Source organism: Geotrypetes seraphini, chromosome 2, assembly GCF_902459505.1.
Source record: "Geotrypetes seraphini chromosome 2, aGeoSer1.1, whole genome shotgun sequence".
NCBI lineage: Eukaryota > Metazoa > Chordata > Amphibia > Gymnophiona > Dermophiidae > Geotrypetes > Geotrypetes seraphini.
In genome coordinates, this window is record NC_047085.1 from 98,106,910 (window position 1) to 98,124,480 (window position 17,571).

Below are 17,571 nucleotides of genomic sequence, written 5' to 3' on the forward strand. Positions count from 1 at the left end.
ATTGTGGTTTAGTAAAAGGGAGCCATAGTGCAAAATATAGACAGCAGATATAAATTCTCAAAACAGACACATTTTGATCACTAAATTGAAAATAAAATCATTTTTCCTACCTTTGTTGTTTGGTGATTTCATAAGTCTCTGGTTGCACTTTCTTCTTCTGACTGTGCATCCAATCTTTCTTCCTTTCTTTCAGCCTCCTGTATGTTTCCTCTCCTCCAGACCTCATTCTCTCCCCCAACTTTTTCTTTCTGTCTCCCTGTCTGCCCCCTTTCTTTCTTTCTCCGTGCCCTCCCTCAAGCCACTCGGTTTGTTGCCACCGCCATCAGGGAACAGCCCCCAAGCCACCGCCGTCCCATGCTTTCCCTGCAGAAGCGTCGCGCTGACCAGCATTCTGCTCCCTAACGTCAATTCTGACATAGGAGAGGAAGTTCTGGGCCAATAAGGCATTTCTCCCCATTCCATCCAGCCTGAGCCCCATCTCTCCTTGATCCAGCATTTCCCTTCTGTGTCTGTCAGAATTACCATTCCACCTATTTTCCAGCATCCCCCTTCTTTGTGTCCATCTCACTTATATCCTTATCTCACCACTTTTTCAGAATCTTCATTTGTCTCTGTCCTTGTCTTTACCCCATGTTCACCATTTGCCCTTTCAATGTCTTTATCTCCCTCCCCCCACACACACTTTTTCAGCATTACTTCTATGTCTCTATTTCACCTCCTCTTCATGTCCCCTCTATTCAGTAGGTCCTGCTTACCCTTTGTGTCACTATCTCCATTTTCAGCTTTCCCCCCTTTTCCTTTGTTAATTCACCCTGTAGCCAGAATCTTTCCACCCTCCCTCCACTCCGGCCCAGCCCAGTATGAAATATTTCCTTTTGTTTCCCTCCCCTCTCTCTTTCTCTCTCTCTCTTCTGCTCCCTCACCTACGAGTCCTGCATCTGGCCCTCTCCCTTCTACCTGCACCCGGCAACCCCCCTGCTCCGCGGCTCTCTTCAGCAACTCGTCAGCAGCGATGATCAAGACAGGCTGCTGATATCGAGGCCTTCCCTCTACGAGTCCCGCCTTTGTGGAAAAAGAAAGTTGAAACAAGCGGGACTCACAGAGGGTAGGCCCCGACGTCAGAAGCTTGTGTCGATCGCTGCTGCTGAGTTGCCGAAGAGAGCCGCGGAGCAGGGGGTGTGGCCGGAAGCAGGTAGAAGGGAGAGGGCTGCTGGAAGAGGTAGAAGTTCCGGAGTATGACACCGACCCGGGCCAGGATGATTTCTTTTTCAGGCTGCTGCTGCTGCCGCCGCCGCCACGCCCTCCCCCCCCCCCCCCCCCACAAAATGACAAAAACAACCTAAAGTTGATGCCCGGCGTCGGCGTCTTTGACGTCGGGGAGAGGAAGATTGATAGGCTCGGTAGATCGGGACGGCAACACGAGTCTATCACGGAGCCCGGGATGGGCTCTGCGATCGACTCACGTTGCCTTCCTGAGCTACCGGTCGATCGCGATCGACGTATTGGGCACCGCTGTCCTAGCCTGTCTACAGCTAGCCTCTCTTCTTCAAGTCCCTCTAACATCCCTCGCATGTTGTTTGCCCCTCCATACAACCTCCTCCTCCCATTTTGTCACCCTTCTCACTTTGCCATTCCTTTCCCTGAGATTCCCTCCAAATCTCTCCTTCCATTGCTTGGCTGTTTCCTCTCACCTCCTCCTGCCCTCTGCCGTGCTCCTGTGCATGCTGTTCTGGTGTTCTGGTCTCATTGTCATTGGCTCACTCACCACCTACTGAATTTTCATTGGTTCAGCTGGGCACAATGGACCAATCAAATGACCTCAGAGTCCCAGGGGTCATTTGAAATTGACCGGTGTGCTGCAGCAGAACCAATGAAAGAAAATCAGGAAGTTTTCCAGTACTGCAATGTGGAGAAAAGAACTGATGATACGAGTAGCCCAAAACAAGCCCAGTTCCAACAAAAACTAGCCCCAAAACCCGCCACCTGCCAAAGTCCTTTATTTCCCACCACGGAGCTTGAAAACTAGCTCAATTTGGCGGGAAACCCACCCAACTGGCAACACTGGGCATAGGATTACCATATTTGTTAAGTCAAAAGAGACACCTTGCCCTGCCCTTGTCCCACTTTCATCCCACACAGTGCTCTGCTCAGCCTCTGCATCCTGCTAATCTCACCCCTAACACCCCCCCTCCCCTAGCCTCTTACCCAGGCCATCCTGGAGTTGGGTATGGCTCCCCTGTCCCCATTACCTTCTCTGGCGCTGTGTCAAAGGATTTGCTAAAATCTAAATACACCACATCTAGTGCACTCCCTCTATACAATTCTCTGGTCACCTAGTCAAAGAAATTGATCAGATTTGTCTGACAAGATCTATCTCTAGTGAATCCATGTCTTCAGTCCTGTAATCCACCAGATTCCAGAAACTTCATCATTCTGTTTTAAAAGTATTTTCATTAATTTGCTTACCACATAAGTCAGACTTACCGGCCTGAAATTCCCTACTTCTTCCTTACTTCTGCTTTTCATGGAGAGGGACCACATCTGCCTTTCTCCAGTCTTTTGGTACCACTCCTGATTCTAGAGAAGCATTGAAAAGTGTAGAATAACTTGTAAGTTTCATGGCTCTACATCATTTTCTTTTTGGTTGGACTGAGAACTTTTCATTTTCCCCTCGTATGCTGAAGAAGGTAGGCATTTCCAAATGCATTGTCTTCATCTACTGAGAAATGCCTTCTCCTTCAAGCATGTGATTTTTTTTTTTTTTTCCTCCCATCCACTTTTCTCCTTGTGTTGTGAGCTTGGATAGAAAGGCAAAGAGTAGCAGAAAACCAGCCAGAATGATGAGGAGGGTCACCCCAGAGGACGTGGGCCTTTCATCGAAGGACATTGGCCTAGAGGCTGTTCCCCTTTTTGGCTTAAGTCCTCTCCTGCTGCCTGCTCAACCAATCAAATCCCATCAAGCAAAAATGGCCACTCTCAGGGGATTCATAAAAAGCAAAATAGATGCACATCTCCTTACGAGAGGCATAGAGGGATATGGGTGACTAAAATTACGCCAGGGGTACATCTGGCTGGGCCTTCGCGTGTGCGGATCGCCAGACTTGATGGACCAAAGGTCTGATCCGGAGATGGCAGTTCTTATGTTTGTCTTTGTTTTTTGATGTACAACATGCGCTGTTATTCAGTTACCTCAAATACTTTGCCTTTGTTTGCAAATCTGTTGAAACAAATAAGCTTGCAGCAAAGTCAAACTCTTATGATATACAGACCCTCAGGTTTTGAGATTCTCACACATAGGTTAAGACTAAGGCAAAGGTAGAGGATTTTTAATAATCCTGTGGCAGTTTGGAAGCACAGTTTCCTACATATCTTTTCATATTGCTATGTGTGGACAAAAGATAATTTAGTTGAACAGTAATGAACAGTAAGTAATGCTTCCTTAACTTCAGAAAAGGCAGTAACTTTGTTACAATTCTGGCACTGAGATGTTCTTTGACCAGATATTAAGGAATGATCTGGTGCAGAAGCGCCTGCAAAACAAATACAAAAAGTATAACTGGCTTTAAGAAGTAGCCACTATATCAAAAGGAACACATTTATTATAGATCCTATTATTTAAAGCAAAAGTACATTCTTCAGCTTAGAATACGCCTTCAAAACGTGAATAATACTTGTTTTGATATTTTCCTGGGACTCTTGGAGAAAGAGTAGTTGTGAATGAAGGCTTATGGCACAGAATCTTAGCACTGTTTCTAAGAAAGGAGCAATGAGCAGGCCAAAGCTTTGCTTTTATTGTGCTGTTTTCAGCCATAGGGTGACTGACTCTTCCTTCACTCCACACCTGGACTAACTTGCTAGGCAGTGTTTCCCTCCCGTTACAGTGAGATTTTGCAGTTCTTCACTACACAATGCCAGTCTGTGTGTAACTCTGAAGGACAGATTTTGGAAAGGTGGTAGCGATACAGAAGTCAAAAGAAGACGTAGCAAATGTTATAAGTGACTCTGAAAGAGACCAAGACATGACATCATTCAGCACAAATAGTGAACACATTAACTTCGGTTAATGGTATGCATTGCATTAATGTATAACACAGGAGAGTCCAACCTCAGTCCTTGAGTCCCTGGTCCATAATCTCTGCCTCAAACTGAAATCCTGTAACTGCACCTTGGATCCTTTCCCCTCCTACCTTTACGAGAACACTCCCCCCCAGACCATTTCATCTCTTACCATTCTCTTAAACTCCGCCCTCCATTCGGGTCTCTTCTCCCCTGAAATGGGCCATATCTCCCTAACCCAACTACTGAAAAAACCTGAGCTAGACCCCGCTCTACCATCCAACTACCGTCCAATAGCTAATATTCCTCTTCTTACCAAGGTGCTAGAGTCCATCATATCCACTCAACTCTCTTCCTACCTTGAGAAATTCACCATTCTTCAACCCTACCAACACGGCTTCCATCCCAACTTCAGCACCGAATCCCTTCTGACCTCTTTAATCTCAAAAGTTCAGTATCTCCATTCTCGTAACAAATTTGCCGTCCTTCTCCAATTCGACCTCTCTGCAGCTTTTGATATCGTACATCATGATATTCCAATTTACCAACTAACCGAAATAGGCATCAACTCCACAGTCCTTGACTGGTTCTCGAAGTTCTTATGCTCCCGCTCCTACATAGTCAACATGAAGGGCTCCTCCTCCTCCTCCCCCTGGAACCCGATCTGTGGAGTCCCGCAAGGCTCACCTCTCTCTCCTATCCTTTTCAACATTTATATGTCCTCCCTTAAACTCCTCCACCTCTTCCCCCTCGAAACACTCTACACTTACGCAGATGACATCTTTATCCTACTCGAGACCGACTGAACCCTCACAAACCTCTCAGCGAACATAACCTCATGCATATCGAACCTTCAATCCTGGGCTCACACTGTGCAGATGAAACTGAACGAATCTAAAACAAAACTTCTCTGGCTCAGCCCAAAACTGGACCAACTGCCCACCTCCATCTCACTGTCCTCGGGCCCCACTTTACATCTGGAATATTCAAGTAAAGTTCTGGGAGTCATCATTGACTCTACACTTTCCCTCAACGATCACCTCAACTCCCTAGTAAAAAAATGTTTCTTCAGCCTCCACATGCTATGGAAAGTGAGATCCTACTTCCATCAAAAACACTTTGCCGTCCTAGTACAATCCACCATCCTTGCCAGACTGGATTACTGCAACTCTATCTACCTAAGCCTAACAAAGAAAAACCTTCAAAGACTCCAGCGGATTCAGAATACCGCTGCCAAGCTTATCTTTGCAAAAAGCAAATTCGACCATGTCTCACCGCTTCTGTCCAAGCTCCATTGGCTACCGATAATCTCCAGAGTCCACTTCAAATGTGCCTGCCTCACTTTCAAGATCCTACACGGCATCCTCCCTCCCCTCATCCCTCTCGCTTGGAACTCCTCCAACCCTAATTCCACCAGATCCACCCAAAAAATGAAACTTTCCTTTCCCTCGCTAAAAGGCGTTTCCCTTGTAGGAAAACTCGGTTCCTTTCTCCACTTTAGATTCACTGAGCTCTGGAACAACCTTACCTCCCTTCTCAGGATTCAAAGCTCTCTCCAACTCTTCCGTAAACATCTGAAAACCTGGTTATTCTCAAAAACGTAACTCCTCCTCCCTCTCTAATCATTTTAGTCCTCTAATTCTCTTCTCCTCTCTAATCATTTTAGTCCTCTAATCTCCTCTTTTGCCCCCTCTGGAGTTCCTTTCTACCCTAACTCTTGTTAACCGTGTCGAGCTTTACGAATGTAGAGATGATGCGGTATACAAACCTAAAGTTTAGATTAGATTAGATTGAGAGCCTCATTCTAATTGGATTCTCAGGATTTCTTCAGTGAATATGAATGAGATTATTTTGCATACATTGCCTCTATTGTAAGCAATTATGTTTTATTAAAACATGTTATACTGCTCGTTCATATGACAGGTCCAAGCGGTTTACAATAAATATACAGTATAGAAAAGAACTCCAATTGTAATAGGACAGACCTCAAAACATATAAACAAGAAATAAATCACATTCATACATTAAAAACATACCATGTTACATACAACCTAAAATAAACCTGAATGTCCTCTAACCATTACAGTTTCAAGATTCATATTGTGAGATCCTTTCCCCTCAATAAATAGATCTCTGATATAGAGAATCTTTACCAAATGCTTCACAAAAATAAAAAGTTTTTTGTCTAGTCTTAAATGCTTGCATGTTTACCTCCAACTTCAAATCACATAAATGATGCCATGCAAGCATTTAAGAGTAGAATAAAAACTTTTTATTTTTGTGAAGCATTTGGTAAAGATTCTTCTATATCAGAGATCTCATGCATATTTATTGTGGAAATCCTAAAAGCTTGACTTGGCGTAGGCTATGGTTGTTCACTCCCACTCCTGCTTTAGCTCATGTACTGAACCCCCTGCCATAAATGTCACTGCATGCCACTGCCCAGCTGGGACTAAATAAAGCAGCAAAGGGAAAAGTCTGCAAGATTTTCTGCACGCATCAGAACTGTAGGAAACTAGGTCACCTTAATATAACTGAAAAAAAAAACCCAAATAGATGCTCAATTAATTTGTTCGAGGATATGTATATAACTTGTTTTGAGGCAGACTAACCCCCTCGTCTATAAAGCCGTGCGGCAATGGCCCCAAAGCCCATAGAGATATAAAGGGGTTTAGGACCGCTGCTCTGTTGCAGCCGCTAGCGCAGCTTTGTAGAAGAAGAGGTAAATGGACTACATGTGATTGCATCACTTTTCAAAACTGTTCATAGAAAACACATACCAAACATGGTGTATAAAAGTTTACATTTAGGGCTCCTTTTACTAAGCTGCGTTAGCGTTTTTAACGCACGCTAAGTGGCTAGAACTAACTCCAGCTCAACGCTGGCATTAAGGTCTAACGCGTGCAGCAATTTAGCGTGTGCTATTCCGCACGTTAAAGCCCTAACGCGGCTTAGTAAAAGGAGCCCTTAGTAAGATTCCCTGAAAAATTCTACAAATCAAACCTGAAATAAACATAGGGTACTATTAAATATCCACGATTTAGGGTTTGAAATAGTGCAACAATCCTTTAAAAATCATTTAAGCACAGTGTAACAGATCTGTAGAATCATAGGGCTAAAGGTACAGCAACTAATGACCGGAATGACAGCTTCATTTTGAGTTAATGACCAGATATCATTCTAATGAAGTCAATCTACAGTTCTACCATGGCTATCCTGTCAATATCTGAGGTATATGTTAATGTTTGTTTTTCCTATGTAAGGGCTGTTTTTGCTAAGATGCATTAACTGATTTAGCACACACTAATGACTACTGCATGTTAAATGCTAACACGCCCATTTAATTTCTGTAGGCTTCTTAGCATTTAGCATCCACTAATTGTTAGCATACCTTAGTAAAAGGAGCCACAAGTGTTTGAGACAGTAGATATTTTAAAATGTTCTTTTTTTTAAAATTCTTTCAGATCAAAGTGTAGTATGTCTCAGAGTGGAACCTACTCTTATTTTAGGCAATTGGCTAGCAAAATAATTATTTTATCACAAGAGAATTGATGATTTTCTGAGGGTCAGCAATGAAATCTTTCATTTATCTTTGTTTCATACGCCCCCCCCCCCTTTTTTTTTAAACCCACAGCAGTCAGTGTTTTTCTATCTTGCTGACCTCCCTGGGTTTTCCATTCCTGGACAGAGATGAGTAGCCAGAAATTTTTTGTTTCATGTCCTTTTCTGTGTAGATTTCCAGGGATGTTCATTCATTCTAATTTAGCAATCTTTTTGTCATGGGAGCAAAGTCATTGACCTCTAGATTCTTTATATGGAACCCAAAATTGGGGCTCCAATATTCGAGTGCCAATCCAAGATACACATTCAACTAAATTGGCTAATGAACCAATAATTGGGTGCTAATTGACACCAATTTGACTATGCATGTGCATCTAAAACAATGTGTATCCAAATTCCATAGCATGTAAACTAAAAGGGGGCATGTCTGCAGGAGATGCATGGGTGGGTCAGGGACATTCTTATATGTAGCATTATAAAAGACCAGGGGTGTGTGCCCAAATTGGGCACCAGGAATTATACCTGGTTTCAGCAAGTATAAATCCTGGCATCCAAATTGGGGCACTGAAATCAACACTCAGTGCTTATCTATAATGGGTCCTCATCTTTGAGTGCCCATTGTAGAATAACATTCTTTGGAACCAATTTTTGAGCGTTATTTACTGAATCTAGCCCTGGATGTGTGCTTTTTTGAAAGAGTACATGCAATGTTTTGCCTTAAGACCTCAGAACCACCACTCCTCCGTCCCACTCTAGGTGTTTTTTCACGGGGAGGTTCATGTGGTAACTTCTCACTGGACTAGGCTACTTTTTCACGATTTTATTCAGTTTGTATAACTTCTTATTTTTTTATGTTTTTACTTATCTTAGTAATGGCTTCTTTATCGTAGATAAAAAGGCAAAACATTGCATGTAAAGGCAAAACATTGCATGTAGTATTTAAGTATGAAGGTGGAAAAGATGAACAGCATAGAAGCACCTTAGAAATTTGGATTTAAGTTAAGTGTGGACATTTCTGAGGGTATATACTAGCCATTGACGTTTGGTTTGAACACTTTTTTGAAAGAGGACACACTGTGGGTCTTATTCTGTAAACAGAGCTGTAAGTTAGGCGCCGGTAGGTGCCTTGATCACGCCTACCAGTGCCTAACTTAATTGCTTTGATTGGTTGTAATCGGCATGGTAATTGACTGTGCTGTTTAAAACCAATTTAAACCCATTTAAAAAAATAGGTGACACTAGGCACTCCCTGGGGTAAGTGCCGGAATCACACATACAGCATGTTGGCTAGCAGTGACTAAGGTCAGAGTAGGTATGGTTAGGGGTGGAGATGACCTTAGGCACTGCTAGGCATGATTCTCCCAAACACTTAGGTGCTGGTAATGTAAGCCTTTAAAACCTTGGCCTACATTACTGCCGCCTAAGTTTTTTCTTAGGCGCTAGTAGCAGCGATTCTGTTAATGGTGCCTAAGCATGATTGACGCATGAGTGGCGCTGCTTTTCTAGGCGCTGTTAAAAGAATCCGGGCCTATGTGCAAAAAAGGGGTGCACTCTTTCTGAAAGAATGCATGCTATGGACAAGATTCTATATATGGTGCTGAACAAAATGAGCATGAAGCACCGTTCTATATATGGCACTCCGACGTGCCTAGCAAAATGCATGCATAAATTCTAATTGTTGCCAATTAGCACTAATAATAACACCGCATCAGTGCTAATTGGATTGTTATTAAATTGCACAAGAAATGGGCAAATTTCTGTGTGCAATTTTGAGCACCATATATAGAATCTGGGGGTCTGTGTAGTGGTTCACTCATGTATGATAGTTCTAAAATAAGGGAACACTGGTAGTTTAAATTGAGAAATTATCTCTTCAAAACCTTCAATGCCACCCCTGAGCTGGCAGTGAATTTCCAGTGTTAAGAACATTTATTTGTTTCTGTACTGTTCTCTAAGCATTGGGAGGAAATACCAAATAACCTCATTAATATGACTACATTTAAATGCAATTTGCAGCAATGTTTGGTGCACACATTGATTCCTACGCTAGAGCCCTTTGAACATTCTGTGCATATTAATATACACAATAATTCAGTGCTAACTGGCCTTATTGTTGTTGTTATGTTTGAGAAACAGCCCCTGGGCATGTTTGGAAAGCCATTTCTCTGCCAACTTTCTGGATAGTCAATCAGGTACCAGTGCTGAATATTGGTGGTACCTGGTTAAGCTCCAGCTTTGTCTTTACTCTGCCCCCCAGACTACCCCAGTACTACCCAGATAGTGCTAATAAAATCATTTCTCTGCTTCACCGAGTCTGTCCTGAGTTCTGGTAATGAGCATTTCTCACACTGGGATGGTCAGATGTGATAGTCATCAGCATTATTTGGATAATGCTGTTGCCTGGTTACAGTGAATGCTTGTTATCTGGACAGTAGATGCTGTTTTCCAAATAACTACCTTTATCAAATCCTTGTCTTCTTTTTGCCAAGTGAATAATGGTATCTAAGGGAAAGCGAAGGAATCTGTCATCGTCTTGAACTAGTTTGGGATTGAATTAAAGTACATATTCAGGCCCTGATTCTGTATAGGACGCCCAGGAGAGGTGTCCTATACAGAATCGGTCCTACACTAAACCCCGATTCTGGTACAGACGCCGGTTAGAGAATCGGGTTAAATTAGACACAGTTGCTACACTTATCGCTGCAAGGGATCTCTCCCTGCTGCAATAAGTATAGCGGCTGCGGCCGCCTGTCCCATCGCCGGCAGGAGGATGCCCAACTCCTCCTGTTGGAACCCCGGACCCCCTCTCCCCCTCCCCACCCCAGGTGCCTAGCCTGGGCCAATCAGGCCTTAGGATTAGTGGGGATGGGCGGACCCGTTATGCCTAAGGCCTGATTGGTCCAGGCTTCTAGAGCCTGGGCCAATCAGGCCTTAGATTTAGTGGGGATGGGCCGGAAAGGGGCGGGCCCGTCTCATTTCAACGAGGCGTGCCTGTCGACTGGACGGCAGCAAGACCCATCCAGCCGACCAACATTTAAAGGTTAGTTGGGGGAGGGAGATTAGTTGGGGGGGTGGTCGTCGGGCTTTCCGACAGGAGGAGTTGGGAATCCTCCTGTCGGCGATTACCAGTTTGGGAGGGGGGGTTCGGGGTTCCGACAGGAGGAGTTGGGCATCCTCCTGTCGGCGATTACCAGTTTAGGGGGGAGGGGGTGTTCGGGGTTCTGACAGGAGGAGTTGGGCATCCTCCTGCCGGTGATGGGACAGGCGGCCACGGCCGCTATACTTATTGCAGCAGGGAGATCCCTTGCCGCGATCAGTATAGCGGCTGCGTCTACTTACAATGTAGACCAGCATTTTGCTGGCCTACATTTTAAGCGTCTCTTCCTCTACTAGGGAGACGCGTAGGGCCGCCTAGGTTCGCCTAAGGCCTTTAGGCGTCTTGCGGGCCTCCCTAGGCTCCCGGAGGCGCCTTCAATATAGGCGTCCTGCCTGGGGAGCATTTTTTAAAAAAACGTGCATCACGATTGGCTGATTAGACAGCTGTAGGACGCCTACAGCTGCCTAAAATCAGGACGCACTTTGTAGAATCAGGGCCTAAGTGCACAAGTAGAATCTTGGGAAAACAATTATCTTAAAATAAAAAAGAAGGAAATAAATGATAAGTGTGGAAAATTTTTAAGTTTTATAGCTTTAAATAAGGCATATAACTTGTGCAGTGTATTTGTATGTTTGGCTACTTGGCACACAATTATTCTTCAAAATAATGTTTTTATTTATTTTAAAATTTTATAATGTACTTCTACTGAAACAATTTTGGCAACTTTTGTATAAAATATTCATCTTTATTCAGTTCTGGTCATTAAATCTTGCCTAGTCTCATAGATTATTTTTAAATTACAAGTTCATTAATAACGTTATGCAATCCCCCTAAAAAAGCACAATAAGTTAAAAACATACTTATTTAAAGCAAATATATGTATGAGCTTTATAACAGAAGACATGAAACATGAGATGCTTTAAATAGAGGTTGCAATTTTGCAACATAAGTCTTTACAAATCCTCCAGGCAGCATGCTGTGAAGGAAGTACCTGTGCCCCAGTAAACTTATTTTCCATATTTTCTTGATAATTTTAACTTTTCTTTACCCAATTTTGTACAGATATTTGCATTCATTTTTCAAGCTCAAAGCACCTTATTTCTTGTCAGCTTGAATGCATGCATTGACATGATAATCTTTTCTTGTGCAAATTCTAAAATTCTCTATAGCTAAGAAAAGTTTAAAATCTGTCTACAATTGTAAGTGAAAGGATAAAAAAGTCAAATTTTGCAGAACGCTGACCCCTAATAGATATTTATTTATTTTATTCACTGATATTGTGTCTTTTTCTGTGTAAAAAATGTAGTTCTGAGTTCTATAATTTAAACAGTACTTAAGCTAATCAACTTTTCATGCCATGCAAAAATAACATTTTTCTGCACTTTGTGGCTTTCCATTTTCAGGTTGCAGGTATTACCAACCTTGGTGCTTTTCAAGAAACCCCCCCCCCCCCCATCTTTATTGCTTTTATAACTAGTCACATGCTGGTTTCATGTGTGGGACAATGATCTGGTTCACCAGGATTTGAATGAATATCGGGAATAAATAAATGATTTTCCAATTTATATCTTTCTTGATTGTCCTTTTTTACTTCACTCACTGTAAGGTAAATTTCTTGGGTACAGTTATAACCTATACTTTTAGGTGAAGAACAGACAACTGTGGTCTCTTCTGTTAATTGGCCATCATTATGTGCATCTCCGATGCAATTTGTCTTGGTGACCAGCTGGTTTTCATGTTTTGCATCATGAATCTCCAAGAAGTTTTCATCTTCTTCTGCATCTATTTCTGTGAAACTTGATCTCTTTTTTAAAGGAAAGTCAAAAGGATTTTTTTTGGGACAAAGAGAAGGAGAGTTTGAACCCTGATAAGCATGTGATAGAGCAGTATTTAGCCTTTCTCCCTGTGCTGAATTTTCTTCTGAGAGAATTGTGCTGAGATGAGTTGTAGGCATGGCAAAGTTTATAGTTGTTACTGGTAGCGGCCTAGCAATACTTGGTGGTGTCTGTGGCATGCCCATTCGCTTTTCTGTAAAATTAGCCTTCAGAAATCTAGATTTCAATGGACTGTTTCCCCTAAAAGAACGTTGTGGGCTTTCTGATACATTGTCCGACTGTAAAGAACCATGCACTAATGTTTGTGAGTTGTTGGTATTGATGTTTTCAACAGTATTGGTTGGGATATATTCAAAAATTATATTTTTTGGTCTGAAATTTTCATGTTTTGGAACTGGTAAAAACTGAGAACTCTTGGAGTCTTGAGTATCTTCTACTTTGACAGAGGGTAGGGAAAACTGCATTTGAAGGTTGCTACCCAGGTATAGAGGAGTAGTAGATTTTTCAGTTTCTGTAAAATCAGTTGCACAACTGGTGAAACTATCAATACTGGATACACTTTTCATATCTGTTACTGCATCACTTGCAGCTACTGATAATCTATTTTTCTGAGAAGAAACTTCTTCCATTTCTATTTCCTCCTTTCGTGCAGGTGAATAGATAGGCTGATTCTGGTAGTTCACTTTATTATTAGCTTGGGACTGAGTCTGAGTAATTTCATTGTATAATTCCTCCAATTTCTGAGCACTCAGATGTTGTGGGCTGGAAGATGGATTGTTCAGCTGCTCTTGAGAGTCATGTTGACTAACTTCCTGGTACTTGTTCTCAAAAGACTTGTTAGAACTTGTCTCGGACATTGTTCTCCTGGCCCACTTCCATCGGCTTGGGGATAGATGGTTATCACTAAGTTTATCCTTCTTGTTGGTTCCCTCTGCAGGTTTATCCACCACTATATCAATCAGCTCCATGCTGCGAGCAAAGGCATCTTTCAGATTCATAGAGACGATACTTCCATTTCTTTTAGCTCGTTCAAGGGCTTCTCTTCGTTTAATTGCCTTTTCTTGTCTCTTCTGTTCTTTGTAGAACTCAGAGAAATTGTTCACAATAATTGGAATGGGCAATGCTATCACTAGCACTCCAGCAATGCAACATAATCCTCCAACTATTTTGCCCAGTAGTGTTTTAGGATAAATATCACCATAACCTACGGTAGTCATTGTTATAGTAGCCCACCAAAAGGATGCAGGGATGCTGGTAAATTTTGTAGCATCTTCATCTTTTTCAGCAAAAAATACCAGACTGGAAAATATCATTATTCCCATGGCTAAAAATAATATTAACAAGCCCAATTCATTATAACTCCTTCTCAGAGTAAATCCTAATGACTGAAGGCCTGTAGAATGCCTCGCAAGTTTAAGAATCCTCAGTATCCTCATAATACGAAATATCTGTACCACCCGTCTGACATTTTGGAACTGCAGCACATTTCTGTTGGATTCAGTGAGAAAAATGGTGACATAATATGGCAAAATGGCTAATAAATCAATGATATTTAAAGGACCTTTAAAAAACTTCCACTTATTGGGTGAGGAGAGGAAACGTAAGAGGTATTCCATGGTAAACCAAGCAATGCATACAGCTTCCACATGGGCCAGCTGTGGGTTGTCATTTGGCTGTCCAAATTCATCTATTTCTTGAAGTTCAGGTAGTGTGTTTAGGGACAATGCAACAGTTGATAATACAATGAACAGGATGGATATAATGGCCAAAATCTGAAAAACAAAACAAAACATAAAGCCATGTTAACAGGCAATCTCAAATCAGTATTTTATATTTTCCTATATTTTTAATAGTAGTATTAGGAATTTAAGTGCAAGATGAAAGAAAATTCTTAACATATACTATCCAGTAAAACTACAGTAGTTAACTCTATATTAATGTACTGGATATGGTGATATTAGTAGCTATAATATAAAGTAACAGACACTAATGCATATTATGAATAGCAGTTTACATGGAATAATATGCTTCATAAACACTACATATACAATTAAAATATACTAAAATCTAAAGAATAATTTCAATGCTTTTTTATATAGTTCTATGCTGGTCTCACTTCCTATAATACCTTCCTCTTAACTGCAACAAGGACAACTTATGAAAAGCAGGGCATGCTAAAGGATTAAGCAAACTAAGCATGCACTTAACCTCCAAATTCTGTATAAGGCGCCTTTTAAGTTGTGCCCAAATTAGTGTGCACGGCCGATTTGTACACACAATTGTTTAGCAAGTCTAATTGGTGCCAATAATTGGCAATACCTCACAATTGGCACTAATTAAAAGTTACATGCACAACTTGGTAGATGTATTCTATAAAGTTGTGCACCAGTTCTAATGTACAAGTCTGAAAAGGGGGAGTGGCCAGGAGAGGAGCATGAGTGGATCATGGGAGTTCCTAAAATTTATGTGCACTGTGATAGAATATGCCTGATCCATGCACAAGTTAGGTGTAGTTATTTAGACCTGGTTTTCCTTGGCTGAAATGGGTGTATCTAAAAGTTATGACATGCACTGGCACTTAGTGTGATTCTGTAAGGTTCATGAAACTTTTATAGAATCGCTCTAAGTGCCATTCTAGGCATTAGAATATGACCCTCAGTGTTAAAACTAATTCAGATTTTGCCCTGGTAAAATGTCAGCTGCTGACAGAAACAAGAGCATAGCCAGTCCAGAGCCAATACTCTGGTTTTCTTCACAGTTTGTTTAGATTTAAAACTGTATTTATGGTGTATTATGATAGGTATTCCAACACAGTTGTTTGCCAAGAGGACAACAAATAATTCATCTCATCCTGCTGCAATACAAATACTACCACAGGTCCTATAATACCTCCTATTGGAAAACTAGAACAAGTCAGACTGCTATAGATCCCTAAATAAAAAATATGCATTAATAAAATCTCTCGGTCACATAAAGGGGCAGTCCTATAATGAAGCCATCTGAAGCAGATGCCTCAGGTAGCACTTTTCTGGGAGTGTCATCTTGTCACCAGCCAGCCTACTTATTCTTTGGGTTATCTCTGCCGTATTCCTTCCCTGGCATCTCTTCTATTTCCTCCTCCCCAGGCCAGCATCTTCCCCCTTCCTTCCTCGACCCCCCCCTCCTCCCCCCCCCGAGTCTACCTTTAATTGTTTCAAATGTTTCCAGGTGACGGTAGCAGCAATCTACACATGCTGCCCTTCTGACCATCTTTTCTCTACTGCAGTCCACCCTCTTTGATAATACTTCCTGTTTCCACTAGGGCAACCTACAGCGGAGAGAAGACATTGGGATGGCAGCAGAGGGGCACCGTGTGAAATCGCTGCCACTGCCTGGCAACTGTTGAAACAGATTCGGGGGGGGGGGGGGAGGGAGGCAGAAGATGCCAGATCGCAGCCTGGTGGGTGGGAGACAGTTTAGGTAAAGCTGGAGAACAGGAGACTGAAAGGCCTAGAAAGAAGGGAAAGAGACATGTTAGACTGGGGGAAGGTGTGGAATGGAGCGATGTTGGATTCAAGGGAATGAAGGAGGGAGGTTAGATTTTTGAATGGGACAGGAGAAGGAGAAATGGACTTGGAGGAGAGCAGAAGAGATGGAAGGAGGACAGGGAGGGGTGGACTTGGGATGGTGGAGGAGGCAAAATGGGAAGAGAGAATGAGGGGAGAGGCTAGGGGAAGGAGAGATAGGAAAAGGCGAAGGGGAGATGGACTTGGGGCTGGAAGGGAGGGAGGGAGAGAGAGATGTCAGACGAGAGGAGCAGTGGCATAGCCATTGGTGGGCTTAGTCCCACTCAAAATTGTGGCATCCTTGTTTAGGCTGGCAGAGATCCATAAACCCCACCAGTTGAAAAATTCCTCCTCTGGAAACTCAGAAAAATCCCATACTCGCTGCAGTCAGCTGCACTATCTATGGGCCATTGCTGCACTGATTCACCATCTCCTTGCACATGCTCAGTTTTTGCACTTGTGTAGTAGGGAAGAATGCTGGTTTAGTGGAGGCCTAGTTTTTGCACATGTGCAGAAAGGAGGAACACTGGTTTGACATCAGCTCATATAGAGTGTCACTAGCTAAAGTGAGTAAGGGAGTGTTCTGGGCTACTGGAGCAGGACTTTTTCAGCTGATGAGGCATGGGGGATCCCTGCCAGCTCAGGTATAAAAACTGAATTTGAGCTGCAGTCCACCCAAATTGGCATGTCTGGAAGGGCAGGAAGGAGAGATGTTGGACTTGTGGGAGGGAGAAAGAAAAGGAGGAAATACTGGTTGCAAAGTGCAAGGAGGGGAGATGCTAGGAATGGTAGATCCATATGGGAAAATCCATAGGAGGGTTGTCAAGAAGATGAGGGAGAAGAGGATAGCGTGCTTTTGGGGTGGGTGCTTTAAGGCATGCATAGCTTTTAGGTAACTTAAAGGATCCAGAACAGACCTAAGCTGGAATCAATTCACAAATATCGACTGGCCAACTTTTAACACATATTTTAACAAATATTCCAACTCCTTCTGCAGACTGGATACCTGCCCCCCCAACATTATGAAAACTGCTCCAACCCATTTCAAAGCCAATATGTTAGCATGGGTAAACCAACTACTAACCACGGGCAGTTTCCCAGCAGAATAAGGTCACATATCAATAACTCCCATCATCAAAAACAAGAAAGAACCATCAAACACCCCATCCAACTACAGACCTATTGAAAGCATCCCGCTATTCACTAAAATAGCAGAAGGGGTGGTAAACGCCGAACTTACCTCATATCTAGAAAAATTCGACATCCTAAATGACTACCAATCAGGCTTTCGCTCCAATCACAGCACCGAAACCATCATAGCCTCCCTCCTAGACCACATACACACACTCTTCAGCCTGGGATCCAATGCCTTGATTTTACAACTCGACCTGAGCAGTGCTTTCGATCTAGTCGACCACAACATTCTCCTAGACTGCCTTGCCTTGCCAGGTCCTTAACTGGTTCAACGGTTTCCTAC

At 42.6% G+C, this 17,571-nt stretch overlaps 1 protein-coding gene across 3 annotated transcripts in view; it reads right to left on the reverse strand.

Moving 5' to 3' along the window:
• Window positions 1-11,450: 11,450 nt before the first annotated feature.
• Window positions 11,451-17,571, reverse strand: part of KCNB2 (potassium voltage-gated channel subfamily B member 2) — a 498,244-nt gene continuing 492,123 nt past the window's right edge. For all 3 annotated transcript variants that reach the window (XM_033935254.1, XM_033935253.1, XM_033935252.1), the window contains exon 3: window positions 11,451-14,321. In XM_033935254.1, coding sequence (XP_033791145.1) covers window positions 12,192-14,321 — 2,130 coding nt within the window. In that variant the 3' untranslated portion in view covers window positions 11,451-12,191. The remainder of the gene's footprint in view (window positions 14,322-17,571) is intronic.